At 49.2% G+C, this 13,905-nt stretch overlaps 1 protein-coding gene across 1 annotated transcript in view; it reads left to right on the top strand.

The window, feature by feature from the left end:
- KSR2 (kinase suppressor of ras 2) overlaps window positions 1-13,905 on the top strand; it is a 423,945-nt gene that overhangs the window by 237,701 nt on the left and 172,339 nt on the right. The window contains 1 exon segment of the mRNA XM_043557708.1: window positions 12,519-12,703. Within this exon segment, the coding sequence (XP_043413643.1) occupies window positions 12,519-12,703 (185 nt within the window).

Below are 13,905 nucleotides of genomic sequence, written 5' to 3'. Positions count from 1 at the left end.
ATGCTTAGCACATGACCAGGTACAAAGTAAGGGCTCAATGAACGGCAGCTATCACGATCGGAACCAAGATACCATTATACCTAGATTAGAGAATCCTTGTTTTATTTATTTTTTTAATGTTTGTTCATTTTTGAGAGGCCGAGATAGAGCGCAAGTAAGGGAGGAACAGAGAGAAAGGAGACACGGAATCTGAAGCCGGCTCCAGGCTCCTAGCTGTCAGCACAGAGCCCGATGTTGGGCTCGAACCCACAAACCGTGAGATCATGACCTGCGCCGAAGCCGGATGCCCAACCAACTGAGCCACCCAGGCGCCCCGAGGATCCTTGCTTTAGCCAAGAGGGGAAACCAGCATCAAAACCCCCCGTGACTTGCTAAGTAACAACAGAGCCAGGTCAGGAACTCAGCCTCCTGCTTTCCTCATCCAGTCATCAACCCAACACATGGCCTCCCTCGGGGTCACTCAGTAGGGCGGGTGTTACGGGCAGAGGGTAGTGGTGCTGCTGATTCACCCTTCCTGGCCCCTCCCCTCTCAGTCTCCTTTAGGGTTTCTGATTTTAGGGGATGTTTATGAGTCAAACGACTCCCTGCCCATGGGGAGGCCGAGCAAAGGGGGCAGAAGCCAATGTTGGTCATCACTTACTGGGCTGATGGAAGCTGCCCGTGTCCCCCTGGCCCCAGGGAGACAGCAAGAGCAGACCTCTCTGCCAATTTGTCTCGGAAATTGTCTTTCTTCAGGCAACGGGAGGGGGAAGGAAGCCTAAAAGAAAACATCCAGCCACATGCTTGTGAAATCTCTGCCCAAAATCAGTCATCCTTTTTAATAATGAGGGCTGTCAGAGCCCTGGTTCAGTCGGAAATGATGGCCTGTGTAAATATTGGGTCTGTAACTGATTTATGGGTTGGGGAACAAAAAAATAAGATTAGTCGCTAATCACAGGGATGCAGGAAAATCAACGGGCCTGGAAGGCAGAATTGAGGTTGGCTGTCTGGGCGAGCTCAGATGGGGTTGGGGGGAGGCTGGGCCAGGCTGTGCAGTGGCATTCACTTGGAGAGGGGGCTGCCGGCTTCTGGATTATTCCATCATAATGGGCAGAGAGGCAGCATTGTCCACGGGCAGGTCAAGAACTGGGTGGGACCAGCTTTGTGGCAGGACGCCCGGTTTGCAAGCCCAAGACTGGCTCTTGCCAGCGAGCCCTGAAGTCAGCCACCCAAACAACCCTAAGCGTGCACAGACATCCCTGTAAGATGGGAATATATGCAGTCAGCCGTTATAGTGGGATTAATAGAGCAATTCGGAACAGGCTTTGAAGTCGGTGAAATCTGTATTCGCACCCCAGGCCTTCATGGAGTTGTGACCTGGGTACTTGATAGAGAACACCGGTTACCTCAACTGCAAAAGGGAGGTTATCCTTGCTCCTACCCCAGATGAGATAGCATGTCCCAGGCAGGTTACCTGCTCCCAGCGTCTCAGCCAGACCCATCTTGTGCTGACATCAGCAGTCCTGCGATTACTGGCATTCACAGCCCCAGGTGGGCTAATACAGGCGCTTCACCTTCCCTGCAGGTGGACTCCCACTCCCGCCTCAGCCACTGGAGGCAGCACACGCCTCTTATTAGCCCCGATAGCACAGAGGCAAAGCGGATGCATGGGAGGGCCACCCTCTCCCCAACTCACCTCCTCCAGAAGCCCGCCAGCGTTCATGTGCCGGTGCGATGGAAGCACACGGACTTTTCATGCATTCGTTTACTTAAGTCAACTCCTGCTCTTTGCTGGGTCCTGTCGTGGACTCTGGGGATCCGCAGGGAGCAAGTTGCACAGGATCCCTCCGTGGGTGGGAGGGACTCACGCTCATCGAATCATCAGAAAAACGAGGGTGTACTCCAGAATGTGGCCAGACCTTGAAGAAACGTAGAGGGGCCATGGCAGGACCTGGTCTAACCCAGGAGAGGTCGGGATGAGGAAAGGAAAGACCCCGGGTGGTGGGACTAGCAGCTCTCGGGGTGAGCCACATGATGGGGAATGGGATTCAGGGGTTGCTTTGGGTGGTTTGCTTTACTTTTCCTGACTTTCAGGTAAGTCCAGACCCTACTAGAACAGGGCTAGAGGGCTGGAGCCCGCGGGCCAAATTCAGCCCACTGCCTATTTCTGTAGGTAGTTTCGTTGGAACAAGCCACATCCGTTCATCCACACGTGGTCTCGGACTGACTGCATGCTGCGTCGGCAGGACTGAGGCGTTGTGACAGAGAACGTAGGACTTGCAGAGGCCTTTTACAGAAAAGAATTCACCAACCTCTGCACTAGAATATCTTTCCTTTCCTCTCTCATTTCTTCTTCCTCTCTTGTACTCGTCCTGGCTCTGAAGAAGTGAAGTGGTGTCTTAGTGTGTGTGTGTGTACACACACACACACACGCGCGCACACACACGCACACGCGCACACACACACACGCACACGCACGCTCTTTTCCCAATCAGGTCTCGGTAGAAGATCTGTTTGATATTGAGAACTGATCTGTTACTGAGCGAGGTTTAACCTTAAAAAAAAAAAAAAGACATGGGGCACCTGGGTGGCTCAGTTGGTTAAGCATCCGACTTCGACTCAGGTCATGATCTCATGGCTTATGAGTTCGAGCCCCGCATCGGGCTCTCTGCTGACAGCTCAGAGCCTGGACCCTGCTTCGGATTCTGTGTCTCCCTCTCTCTCTGCCACTCATGTTCTGTCTCTCTCTCTCAAAATTAAATATTAAAAAAAATAAAATACTGTGTATCTATTTTTAAGAAAACAGTTTTTAGGTATGTATGTGTATATATAACATGTTTAACCACATACTATAATACATATATAAATGTATATATAAATGTATGTTATACTATACTATATATTATACTATTATATGGTATATATACAAATATAAATTTATACACATAAATATAATATATACTAAGTTATATATTATACACGGATATATAAATTTACATATGTATATGTAGTGCTCATACTGTGATATAGTGTATTATGTATATTATGTACATGTATTATATGCCATGTACTATAAATATGTAATATATAATACATGTTATATATACAATGACACACACATATATATATGTTTAATTTCTAGGAATCTATAAACAACCACATTTTTATATCTGTCAGCTAAATCTGAGATACCAATTACTAAGTGACTGATAGAAGCCATTTAGGAAACAAAATCCATCTCAAATTTGATCTTCAATTTAAAACTTATTGAAAAAATAATGAAACATCATTGAAATATTAAATAATGTTTGACCACATTATTCCATGTTTGTTCCTCTGTCTTCTAGAGTTTTTTTTAATAAAACAAAGAGAAAAATTCGAGCCAAAAATACTGTATGCCATTTTACAGTTATGTTTTTTTAATTATTACCAAAGAATACTCTTGTTGCTAAGTTCAAATGGCTACTAAGTTCAAAGCCTCAAAGTAACAAAGTACCTACTCCCCAGATCAGCCTGCCTCCCCTCCACCAGCCTGCCCACCCCCCCTTGTAAATTCTTCCAGGAAATGTTCCTCTACACGGGAGACTGTCCAGCTAAGACCGGGCATTCACACGGCACAACTGATTTAGGAGACGTCAGAGGTCTCTCTCTCTCACCCCACCACACTCTTGGCTGGCAAGTCCCAGAAGAGCTGTGTTCCAGATGCTTCCCTTTCCTCCCCCTCTGATGCCCAGACCTCGGTCCGTGCCGTCATCATCTTTTGCCCGGGTGACTGCCACAGCCTCCCCTCGGGATCCCGTAATCCCATTCTTGCCCACACCACAGTCAACTCTCCACACACTGACGGAGTGGTCTTCCCAGAACAGAATTAGGTTTTGTCCTCTTCCTTCTTAAAACCTGCTGGCAGGTGCCCATTGCTCTCAAATAACCCCCACCTCCCTACAGTGGCAAGCACCCACGTGGCACCCACCGATCGCAGTGATCTGGCCCCATGGCCCCTGCTTGTGCCTTCTGCCTCTCTACTCCTTGCTCACAACGAGTTGACCTGCCCTGGCCTTAGACTCCCCAGCATCGACTTTGCCTCACTGCCTGGTCCCCTCTCCCTCAAGATCTTTGCATTCTGGCTTCTTTTTGACATTCAGTTCTCAGCCTAAATACTGTGTCCCCAGGAAGGCCTTTGGAAACCTTGTTGTAGCTTTCCCTCTTTCAGGAATGTTTCATGTCTGCTCAATCTGGTCATCGCTGAATCCCAGTGATGGGCAGCCTCCCTCCTCAGTGCGTGTGGTCCACAGACCATCGTGTGTTTCCCCTGAGGAAAGACGTCCAGGGTAAAGAGGAATTCTTTGGTCCTCTTCATGGATGCTTGTCCATTTTCTCTTGATTTTGAGCCTGACTTTCACATCATCTTTGCCCATAAAGAGCCTCAGTCTGTCTAGAGGGAAGGAGGCATCTTGGCCAGGGACCAGTGCAGGAAAGAGGATTTACCTAGCAGGTGCCACACACTCTCTCAGACACTCCAAGTACGTTATTTCATTAGACCTTCATACAATCTTGTGAAATAGAGGAATTATTATGCATTTTTACAGGTGAGGACATTGAGGTTCAGAGAGGTTAAATGACTTCTTGAAGGTCACACAGCTAGTAAGAGGGAGAGATCTAGGTCCTGCATTACTATTATACATTTTTCTAACTGTAGGAAAATACTTAGAGCATAAAATTTACCATTTTAACCAGTTTATTTTATTTATTTTTTTGTAACTTTTTAAAAAATGTTTATTTCTTTTTGAGAGAGAGAGAGACAGAGCATGAGCAAGGGAGGGGCAGAGAGAGAGAGAGAGAGAGAGAGAGAGAGAGAGAGACAGAATCTGAAGCAGGCTCCAGGCTCTGAGCTATCAGCATAGAGCCTGACGTGGGGCTCGAACCCACGAACTGCGAGTTCATGACCTGAGCTGAAGTCGGACGCTTAACCGACTGAGCCGCCCAGGCACCCCATTTTAACCAGTTTAAACTGTACAGTTCAGCTGGATCACCACCGTCCAGCTCTAGAACTTCCTCGTCACCCCAAGCGGAAACCCCAAGCCCATTAACCCCCTCCTGCCCCCTGGACAACCACTAATCTGCTTTCTGTCTCTGTGGATTTGCCTTTTCTGGAGATTTCATATACATGGAGTCATAACGTGTGGCCTTTGGTGTGCATGTGTGTTGCACTAGCTAATGTTTTTGAGGTTTCCCCACAATGTAGCGCGAATCAGTACTTTGTAACACTGGATCATCTTCCTTCGCATGGGTCGACCACAACTTGAATGTTTATCCATTCATTTGTTGATGGACTTTTGGGTGGTTTATGCCTTCTGACTCTTGTGAATGATGGTGCTCTAAACATCGTGCACAGTTTTTTGTTTGAACATCTGGTTTCGGTTCTCCGGAGTCTGTATCTAGGAGTGGAATTGCTGCATCATATGGTGTTTTTCCCACAGTGGCTGCCCCTCTGGACAATCCCACCAGCAAGGTGCAAAGATTCTGGTTTGGATTCTGGTTTCTTCATATTCTAGGGCACCTGGTGGCTCAGTCGATTAAGTGTCTGACTTTGGCTCAGGTCGTGATCTCACGGTTTGTGGATTCAAGCCCCACGTCGGGGTCTGCACTGACAGCTTGGAGCCTGGAGCCTGCTTCAGATTCTGTGTCTTTCTCTCTCTCTCTGCCCCTCCCCCTGCTACCCCCCCCCCCCCCGCGCGCCTCAAAAATAAATGAATAAACATTAAAGAATTTTAAAAAGTCAACTCTTCTAGCCTCTCCAGCATTGATTAATTTGGCCTGTTCTCGAACATCATGTAAATAGAATCATCATGGAGTCATACAATACCAGCGTTTCTGTGGGTGGTTTTCTTTGCCCGACACTCTATCATTGAGATTCAGCCACGTTATAGTATAAGCTGTAGTTTTCTCTTTTTCATTGCCATGCGGTGATCAATTGTCTGAGCATACTGTACTTTGTCCTTTCTGTTATTGATGGACACGGAGACTGTTTCCAGTGTTTGGCCACATGAATATTGTTGCCATGGGCATTCTTTTGTGGACGTGGGCACTCGTTTTGGTTGGGTGCATACCCAGGGGGTAAATCTTTTGCTTAGAGGGTATGTTCACTTTAGTTGATAGGTTTTCAAAATGGTTGTACCACGTTACAGTTTTACCAGAATTGGCGGGGGAGGGGGAGGAGGGGGGCGGTGGGGGGAGGGGACTTCTGGTTGCTCTCTATCCTGGCCCACTTTTGGTACCGCAAACTCTCTCTTTAGCCATTCTGGCGGGACCCGTTCTGGAATGTACTTCACATGCTTTCCAATCAATGTCTCTTCCTCTCCCTCTTCTCTGCCCCTTTCTCCTTCTGTTTCACCTGCTTTTTCTTCTTAGTACATTTTACATAAAGCTGTCTACCAGGAAATCATTGCTGTGAGATTATGCAGTTGATGTGCAAGTTCATTTTTAAAATTTTAACTGTTGAAAGACAAAAATTTCACTCTTGCCTCGTCTGAAGGCATTTCATATTCATCCACACCTGGGGAAATGCAGCTTACGGTGTTTGATTGACTTACTCATGCTTCCTTTTACCGGGTGCTCTCGTAGATCAATGTCATGCTTGGGGTGTGTTCGAGCCAGAATTGAGAGTTGTAGTCTGTGGTCAACAGCATATGCTACCAAACATTCTCCTGGTGTTAGACTTACAGGCCTTTGCTTTTCCAAACTCTCTCCTTCCCTGGGCTCTGTGCACCGCCCCGCCCCCTTCCCACCCAAGAACTTGGTGCTATTATTTGGTTTTGAAAAGAGTCTTGCTGGGGCACCTGGGTGGCTCAGTCGGTTAAGCATCCGACTTCGGCTCAGGTCATGATCTCGCAGTCTGTGAGTTTGAGCCCCGAGTCAGGCTCTGAGCTGACAGCTCAGAGCCTAGAGCCTGTTTCAGATTCTGTGTCTCTCCCTCTCTCTCTCTGACCCTCCCCCATTCATGCTCTGTCTCTCTCTGTCTCAAAAATAAATAAAGGTTAAAAAAAAATTTTTTTTTTTTTAAAAAGAAAAGGGTCTTTGCCTGGAGGCCTCATTTTTGGGTAATCAGATCATGTCAGCTGCAGATGACTTAAATGGCCCCGTCTGGGAAGAAGGGACAGCTCGTGCAGCCCCGTGTAAGACCAGCGGGCATTGTTTTCCTCTCTGGGAAAACGGTTATGGGCGAGTGCTTTGCTGCACAGAGCGGGGTGTGAGAATGTGTGCTGTGCCTGTCCTCCGGCCATGCTTGCGAGCAGCTTGTCCACCCCCAGCTCGCTCATTTCCTACCAACTGGCCGAGCCGGATGCTCCAGACACCGTTAATGAGACACCGACGTTTGTAGCTGGATGAAGGCATCCGAGTTCAAGCGGACACAACCCCACATTCGAGGAAGTGAGGGTAAAGAGACCACAGGAGCCAGCAGCTCTGCTTGACTTGGCACCCATCAAACTTTGGGAATAGAAGGTAGTGCAGAGGCACCTGGGGGGCTCCGTCGGTTGGGCGCCCGACTCTTGATTTCGGCTCAGGTCATGATCCCAGAGCTGTAGGATCAAGCCCCTGCGTCGGGCTCTGTGCTGAGTGTGGAGCCTGCTTGGGATTCTCCCTCCCTCGCTCTCTGCCCCTCTCCCCTGCTTGCGTGCTCTCTCCCTCTAATATTTAAAAAAAAAAAATTTAAACTACCCAAAGCTATCTACACATTCAATGCAATCCCAATCAAAATTGCACCAGCATTCTTCTCGAAACTGGAACAAGCAATTCTAAAATTCATATGGAACCACAAAAGGCCCTGAATAACCAAAGTAATTTTGAAGAAGAAGACCAAAGCAGGAGGCATCACAATCCCAGACTTTTGCCTCTACTACAAAGCTGTCATCATCAACACAGCCTGGTATTGGCACAAAAACAGACACATAGACCAATGGAATAGAATAGAAACCCCAGAACTAGACCCACAAACGTGTGGCCAACTGATCTTTGACAAAGCAGGAAAGAATATCCAATGGAAAAAAAAATAAAAAAAAGTGGACAGACTAATCATCAGTTTGGGACCCCCTCCGTGATCTTTGCAGCCAAGGCTCTGAGGTACTGGCTGACCAGTGGGCACTGATCAAGAGCCTTTGGAGTACAGGGCTGCCTGCCGGACCTAGGCCAGGGGTGGCACAAGAAATCAGGTGTGCCTCTGCCCTCAAGGAGCCCACAGCTGGAGTTAATGGAGAAGATGGCTGGCAGCGCAGGGCTCCTGGCTTGTAGATCGAAACTGGGCTGCATTCCTTTAGAATCCTCCCAAGACAGAAGGTGCCAGGTTGTCTTTGCTCGAGTTGAGGCACGTGAGCTTGGGTGAGAGTCCATAGGCCTGGCTTCTGGTCTTAGCTCTGCAACCGTGGGTTGCCTGCTTTGTGTTAGGTGCTGGGCGACAGGTCCATCCCGTGTTTGGTGGGCACAAACTGGGGGGGGGGGGGGAGACGCACATCCACTCAGTAACCACCTAAGCAGCAGCAGAACTCCAACCAGGATGCACTGTGTGAAGGAAAAGCATTTAGGGCTAGGAGCACATGTGACCTGGAGATCTAACTAGTTCTGAGGGTTGAGGACTGTGTCTCTAAGGAAGGGATGCCTAAAGTGGATCTCCACTGACAGGATGGTCCAGAGGGTGATCCCTGAGGGTCTCTTGAAGCTTTTTGTAAGGAAACCTTTGGAAGTTTTTAAGCACGGGGGCGGGGGTGGAGGTGGGGGTGGGGGCACGGAAGAGTGACATGTTACAATGTGGGCTCTTTAAAACCTCGCTTCGGTGCCTGGGTGGAGAATAGATTATAAAGAATCAAAAGTGGGATGGGATTATTCAACCATGGAAAGGAATGAAGTTTTGATACATTGTTACCACATGGATGAATCTCAGAAACGTTAGGTTCAGTGAAAGAAGCCAGACGCAGAAGTTCACATCTTGTGTAAATCCATTTATACGAAATACCCTGAATTGACAAATCTAAAGGGACAGGAAGCAGGTCAGTAGTTGTCGTGGGCTGGAGGGCAGGGCGCGGAGAGAAACTGCTTAGTGGGTACCGGGTTTTGTTTGGGGGCGATGACACTATTTTGGAACTGGATAGGGATGGTTGTTGCACAACATTGTGAATGTGCTTTATGCCACCGGATTGCTCACTTTAAAGTGGTTACTATATATGATGTGAATTTCGCCTCAATATAAATAAAAAGTAAAGACCACAAAAAATAAAATAAAATAAAAAAACAACCAAAAAGCAGTGGGATTGAGGGTCTGATTCCGACACAGCAGCAGCAGCTGAGTTGAGGGAGGAGAGTGGCTTGGCCCAGAGCTGTGTGGCCGCAGATGGAGACTAATGATCCAATTCGAAGAGGTAGAGTTTTCTCAGGATCCTTTTCGTTTAGATAGTCCATGCAAATTAGGCTCCAGGAAGGTCAGAAGAACTTTGCTCGATTCCAGCGCTGGAATGAATAATCCTTTGCGGTACCTGGTGAAACCAGTGCATTTTCCCTAAGCACAGATTATGGCCCCTGAGCTGAAAGAGACATGCAGCTTCAGCTCCACCCGGCTCTGGGGCTGCTGTCAGGACAGCCTGCCATGTCAGGGAGCTCCGACTTGCCCGCCTGTGTAGACAGCAGCATGGTCCACCCGGGGCTCATACGGCCCCAAAGGATGGAGCTGCCCTCGCCGATGCTTTGTGCCATCCCATTTTGCTGCTTTCCCCCAAACTGGCCCCGAGTCCAGGGAAGACATTTATGCAATAGGTTTCTGATATCCTGAGATCTTGGAGAGGATGTTCTTTTTAATTACACCTGCAGGATATACTGCAAAATATGCACTGAATCTTACACAGTCACAGTCATTGGACACAGTCATTTGTGTCTGTTTTCTCCTCTGAGTGTGCTGGGTAATGAGGGCAAATGGTAAAGGTGAGTCCCATATTCTGTCCATGAAGGCTTCCTCGGTGGGCGGGAAGTGATACGTGATTTCCTTCCACCTACTTCGATCAAGAAGCCATTCATTCTCCACGTTCTCTTTCTCCTCCCCTCTCTTCCTCCTGTCTGTCTTTCCATCCTCCCATCCTCTCTTCCTTCATTACATCCAACTTTCCATCCATCCATAAGCCTTTGTTCTTTTCATCCATCCACCTGTTCATTCATCCATCCATCCATCCATCCATCCATCCATCCACCCATCCACCCGTCCATCCGTCCATCCATCCATCCATCCATCCATCCACACATCCATCCATCCATCCATCCATCCATCCATCCATCCATCCATCCACACATCCATCCATCCATCCATCCATCCATCCATCCACCCACCCATCCATCCACCCATCCATCCATCCACGCATCCATCCATCCATCCACGCATCCATCCATCCACCCATCCACCCACCCATCCATCCATCCATCCATCCACCCACCCATCCATCCATCCATCCACCCATCCATCCATCCATCCATCCATCCATCCACCCACCCATCCATCCACCCACCCATCCATCCACCCATCCATCCATCCACGCATCCATCCATCCATCCATCCATCCACGCATCCATCCACCCACCCATCCATCCACCCATCCATCCATCCATCCACCCATCCTTCTTACATCCCTTCCTTCCTTCCATCTATCCATCTCTTCATCCATCCATCCATCCACCTTTTTATCCATCCATCTACCCAACTAACATTTATTTATATATACCCCTTCTCTGCTCCATCTGTGGCCCTGACTTGGTAAAGCAAATTGACTCTCTGCAGTCACTGAACTACTGCTAAACTTGGGCTTAGACTTGGTTCTCCTTATACAAGGGATCTGGCTTGTCATTTGGTGGCCCAGTGCCTCAAGGCTCCTGTCAGTGTTTTGGAACTAATGATGGGATCTCTTGCCAGAGGATATGACTGCATCCTATTCACCTGCCAAGAGTAGCGGTGGGCTACTGCTGTAGCCAGAGTTGCTGGATGTTTCAGGTGAAAAACACGGCTTGGCTTCAACTTTTGGCTTCTTCAAGGTTAATTCCATGCTATATAGACACCCAGTTTAACATGGTCACAGTGAGGTTTCCAACAGGTAACCTCGCTCTGTGCAGGGCCCTGTGCCAAGCACGTCATCTCGTAGAATTGTCACGACATCCTTCTTAGGTAGGTGCTATTGATTTCCCCATTGTCCAGGTAGGGAAACTGAGGCACAAAGAGAGGAGATCACTTTCCTGAGGTCACGATCAGGACCTGAGCCCCGGTCTCACTGATCCCGAAGCTTGCCGAGTTTAACTCCAAAATTAGATTGCCTCGGTGTAGATGCCTACTCTGTGAATCTCCCCCACTTGGAGACTCTTGTGGAATGAAATGCCTTGTTTCCCTCTCGGGCAGGGAGAGCCAGCTAACGTGTGCTGCTGTAACAGGAAGTACTTTCCTGGGCCTTGCTTCAGACCCCCAGGGAGATAATAAGTGGGGCTGCCAGCCCAACGCAGTGAGGGAGAGACTTTGCAGGCGCACTTAGATTCCTTAAAGCTGATGAGCAGCAGACCTCCTGGAGAGGGTGACTTTTAGGCTGCCCGTGTGTGGGAGGCCTCCAGCCTTTAATTAAGGCACCTTCCTGGGCTCTCCACCTACAAACAGAGAAAATTTGCAAGGAGGGTTCACTTTGGCCACAAGATGGCGCCCAACTCTGGGCCCGACCTGAATGGGGCTGTGGTGGGGGGTGGGGGGAAGGGGAAGGATGGGGGTGGGGGGAGGGCAGAGTGGTTCGTTCTGGATGCTGTGCCAAATCACACCCTCTTAAACTGCTCCTTGGGAAGGGGGGAAATTTTCCAAACCAACCCCAGAGGTTCATTCCATTCAGCTGGTGCCGAGCCAGGGTCTGAGAGATCCAGCAACGAAAACGACAGGGTCCCTGCCTTCAAGGAATTAGAAGGCAGCATGCTCAGTGCCAGTCATAATCCAGATTGGTCATTTCATAAGCTTTTAATGAGCACCTACTGTGTGCCAGGTTCTGTGCTAGTTGCCAAGGACAGAGAAACAAACAGTACAGAGTCATTGCCCTCAAAGACCCACAGTTCACTTGGGAGACAGACACTAAAAGAACAAATTTGTGAAAATAGGCAAGTACAGCCACAGGGATACATACAGAATATCGTAGAAGAATGGAAGAGGAACACCCGACCCAGGCAAGAAGGGAAGGGGAGTATCAGGGAAGGCTTCCTGGAGGAGACGACACCAGAGCGGAGTCAGAGAAGACAGATGGGGATTAGCCAGGCAGGGACGGGGAGGGTATTCTGGGCAGTGCGGACAGCACCAGCCAAGGGTGACAGGGGAGAAACAGCACCCAGCTGGTGACTGGAGCTCAGTGAAGTCTGGATAGGACAGCATCAGGGCCAGGTCAACACGGGAAGTGGACATTGGTACCAGCTGAACGACATGGGGGCCGCCCCCTCTCAGTTCGTGTGCAGTGATGGACACATTGCCCTCTCGTCTGCTTCTGTCTCCCTTTCAGAGCCAAGAAGAAAAGCAAGCCCTTGAACCTCAAGATTCACAGCAGCGTGGGCAGCTGCGAGAACATTCCATCTCAGCAGCGCTCACCGCTCCTGTCGGAGCGCTCTCTCCGCTCTTTCTTTGTGGGACATGCACCTTTCCTGCCCTCCACCCCTCCTGTCCACACCGAGGCCAACTTCTCTGCAAGTAAGTCACCCGCCCGCCCCGCCGGGGCTGCTCAACCCTTTTGTCTGCCAGGTGTATGTTTCCTGTTCTGAGAAGATGCTCGTAAGATGCTTGGAACGCGAGGCTCATCTCCCTCCCACCTGCACCGTTCACGCCCCTTGGGATGGTTTGAAGGGAAGGGGCATAATCAGCACTTGGGGGGTTGACTGGCTGTTGTCATTGGTCCCCCTGTTCCTACTCTTTCTGTCTGCAGGTGTGGAGGGATAACAGAGGGAAGCAAGCATGCAGGGCATTAAAGGAGACATCAGCTTTTTCTCTCTGCTTCTATGCTGCCCCGTCACAGGATTTCTCTTGGGTCACTGTGGATAAGGCATCTATGATTGAATTTTGTAATTTTTTTTTTTTTCCTCCCGCTCGGGTCAACACATATAACCTTTCATCTCAAAGACGTATTTGGGTTCAAACTAGGCTGAGCATGGCCTGGGGTGTTTTACATTCTGCTCCCACGAATTTCTGCCGGAGACAAAATGGTTATTACTCGGAGTGGAAATGGAACTTTCTGGTGATCAAGGGTGGAGGTTTCAGAAGGCGTTTAATCTTCTCTGCCCGGAGGCCCGTTTTGCTGAACAGGCACAGATGTAGTCAGAGGGGAGCCCCGGAAAAAAAGCCCAGCCAGTCCTCCAGCCAAGACATCAACTTTTATTGGCTGGGAGCTGAGGAGGAGGAGAGGGCTGCCAGACTGTGAGGGAAATAAGCCCCCCGCCCCCAGCACAACCACAGGGTGATCGTGTTGCTGGTCTGATAAATGAGCAGCAGTGTTTACTGAGTGCCTGTGCGTCCTTATCACCCACGTGCCTGACCTCATTTAGTTCTCGCGACAAGCCATGGTGCAGACGAGTTATTCCCATTGTACAGATGAGGAAACTGAGGCTCAGGGGCCTCAAAGAACTTGGCGAAAGCCACACAGCTATTGAGTAGTGGAGCCAGGGTTTGAACCTGGTTCCTTCTCGCTCCAGAGCGGATACGCTTCACCACCACACACGATTTGATCCGGGATCCCCCAGATATTCAGCAGGGGGCCTTTCTCTAAATGTGGGGTTCTATCCTTTACCTTTGCCAGAAGGGTTTTCGGGCTTTTTTTAGGGGGGTTATGGACCCTGTGAGAATTTCACGCAATCTGTTGTTTCTCTCCCTGGAAAATGGCACACGTAACCTCCAACACG

This window comes from Prionailurus bengalensis, chromosome D3 (genome assembly GCF_016509475.1).
Source record: "Prionailurus bengalensis isolate Pbe53 chromosome D3, Fcat_Pben_1.1_paternal_pri, whole genome shotgun sequence".
Classification (NCBI taxonomy): domain Eukaryota; kingdom Metazoa; phylum Chordata; class Mammalia; order Carnivora; family Felidae; genus Prionailurus; species Prionailurus bengalensis.
Note: the sequence above shows the minus strand (reverse complement) of the source record. Positions and strands in the feature narration are given on the sequence as shown.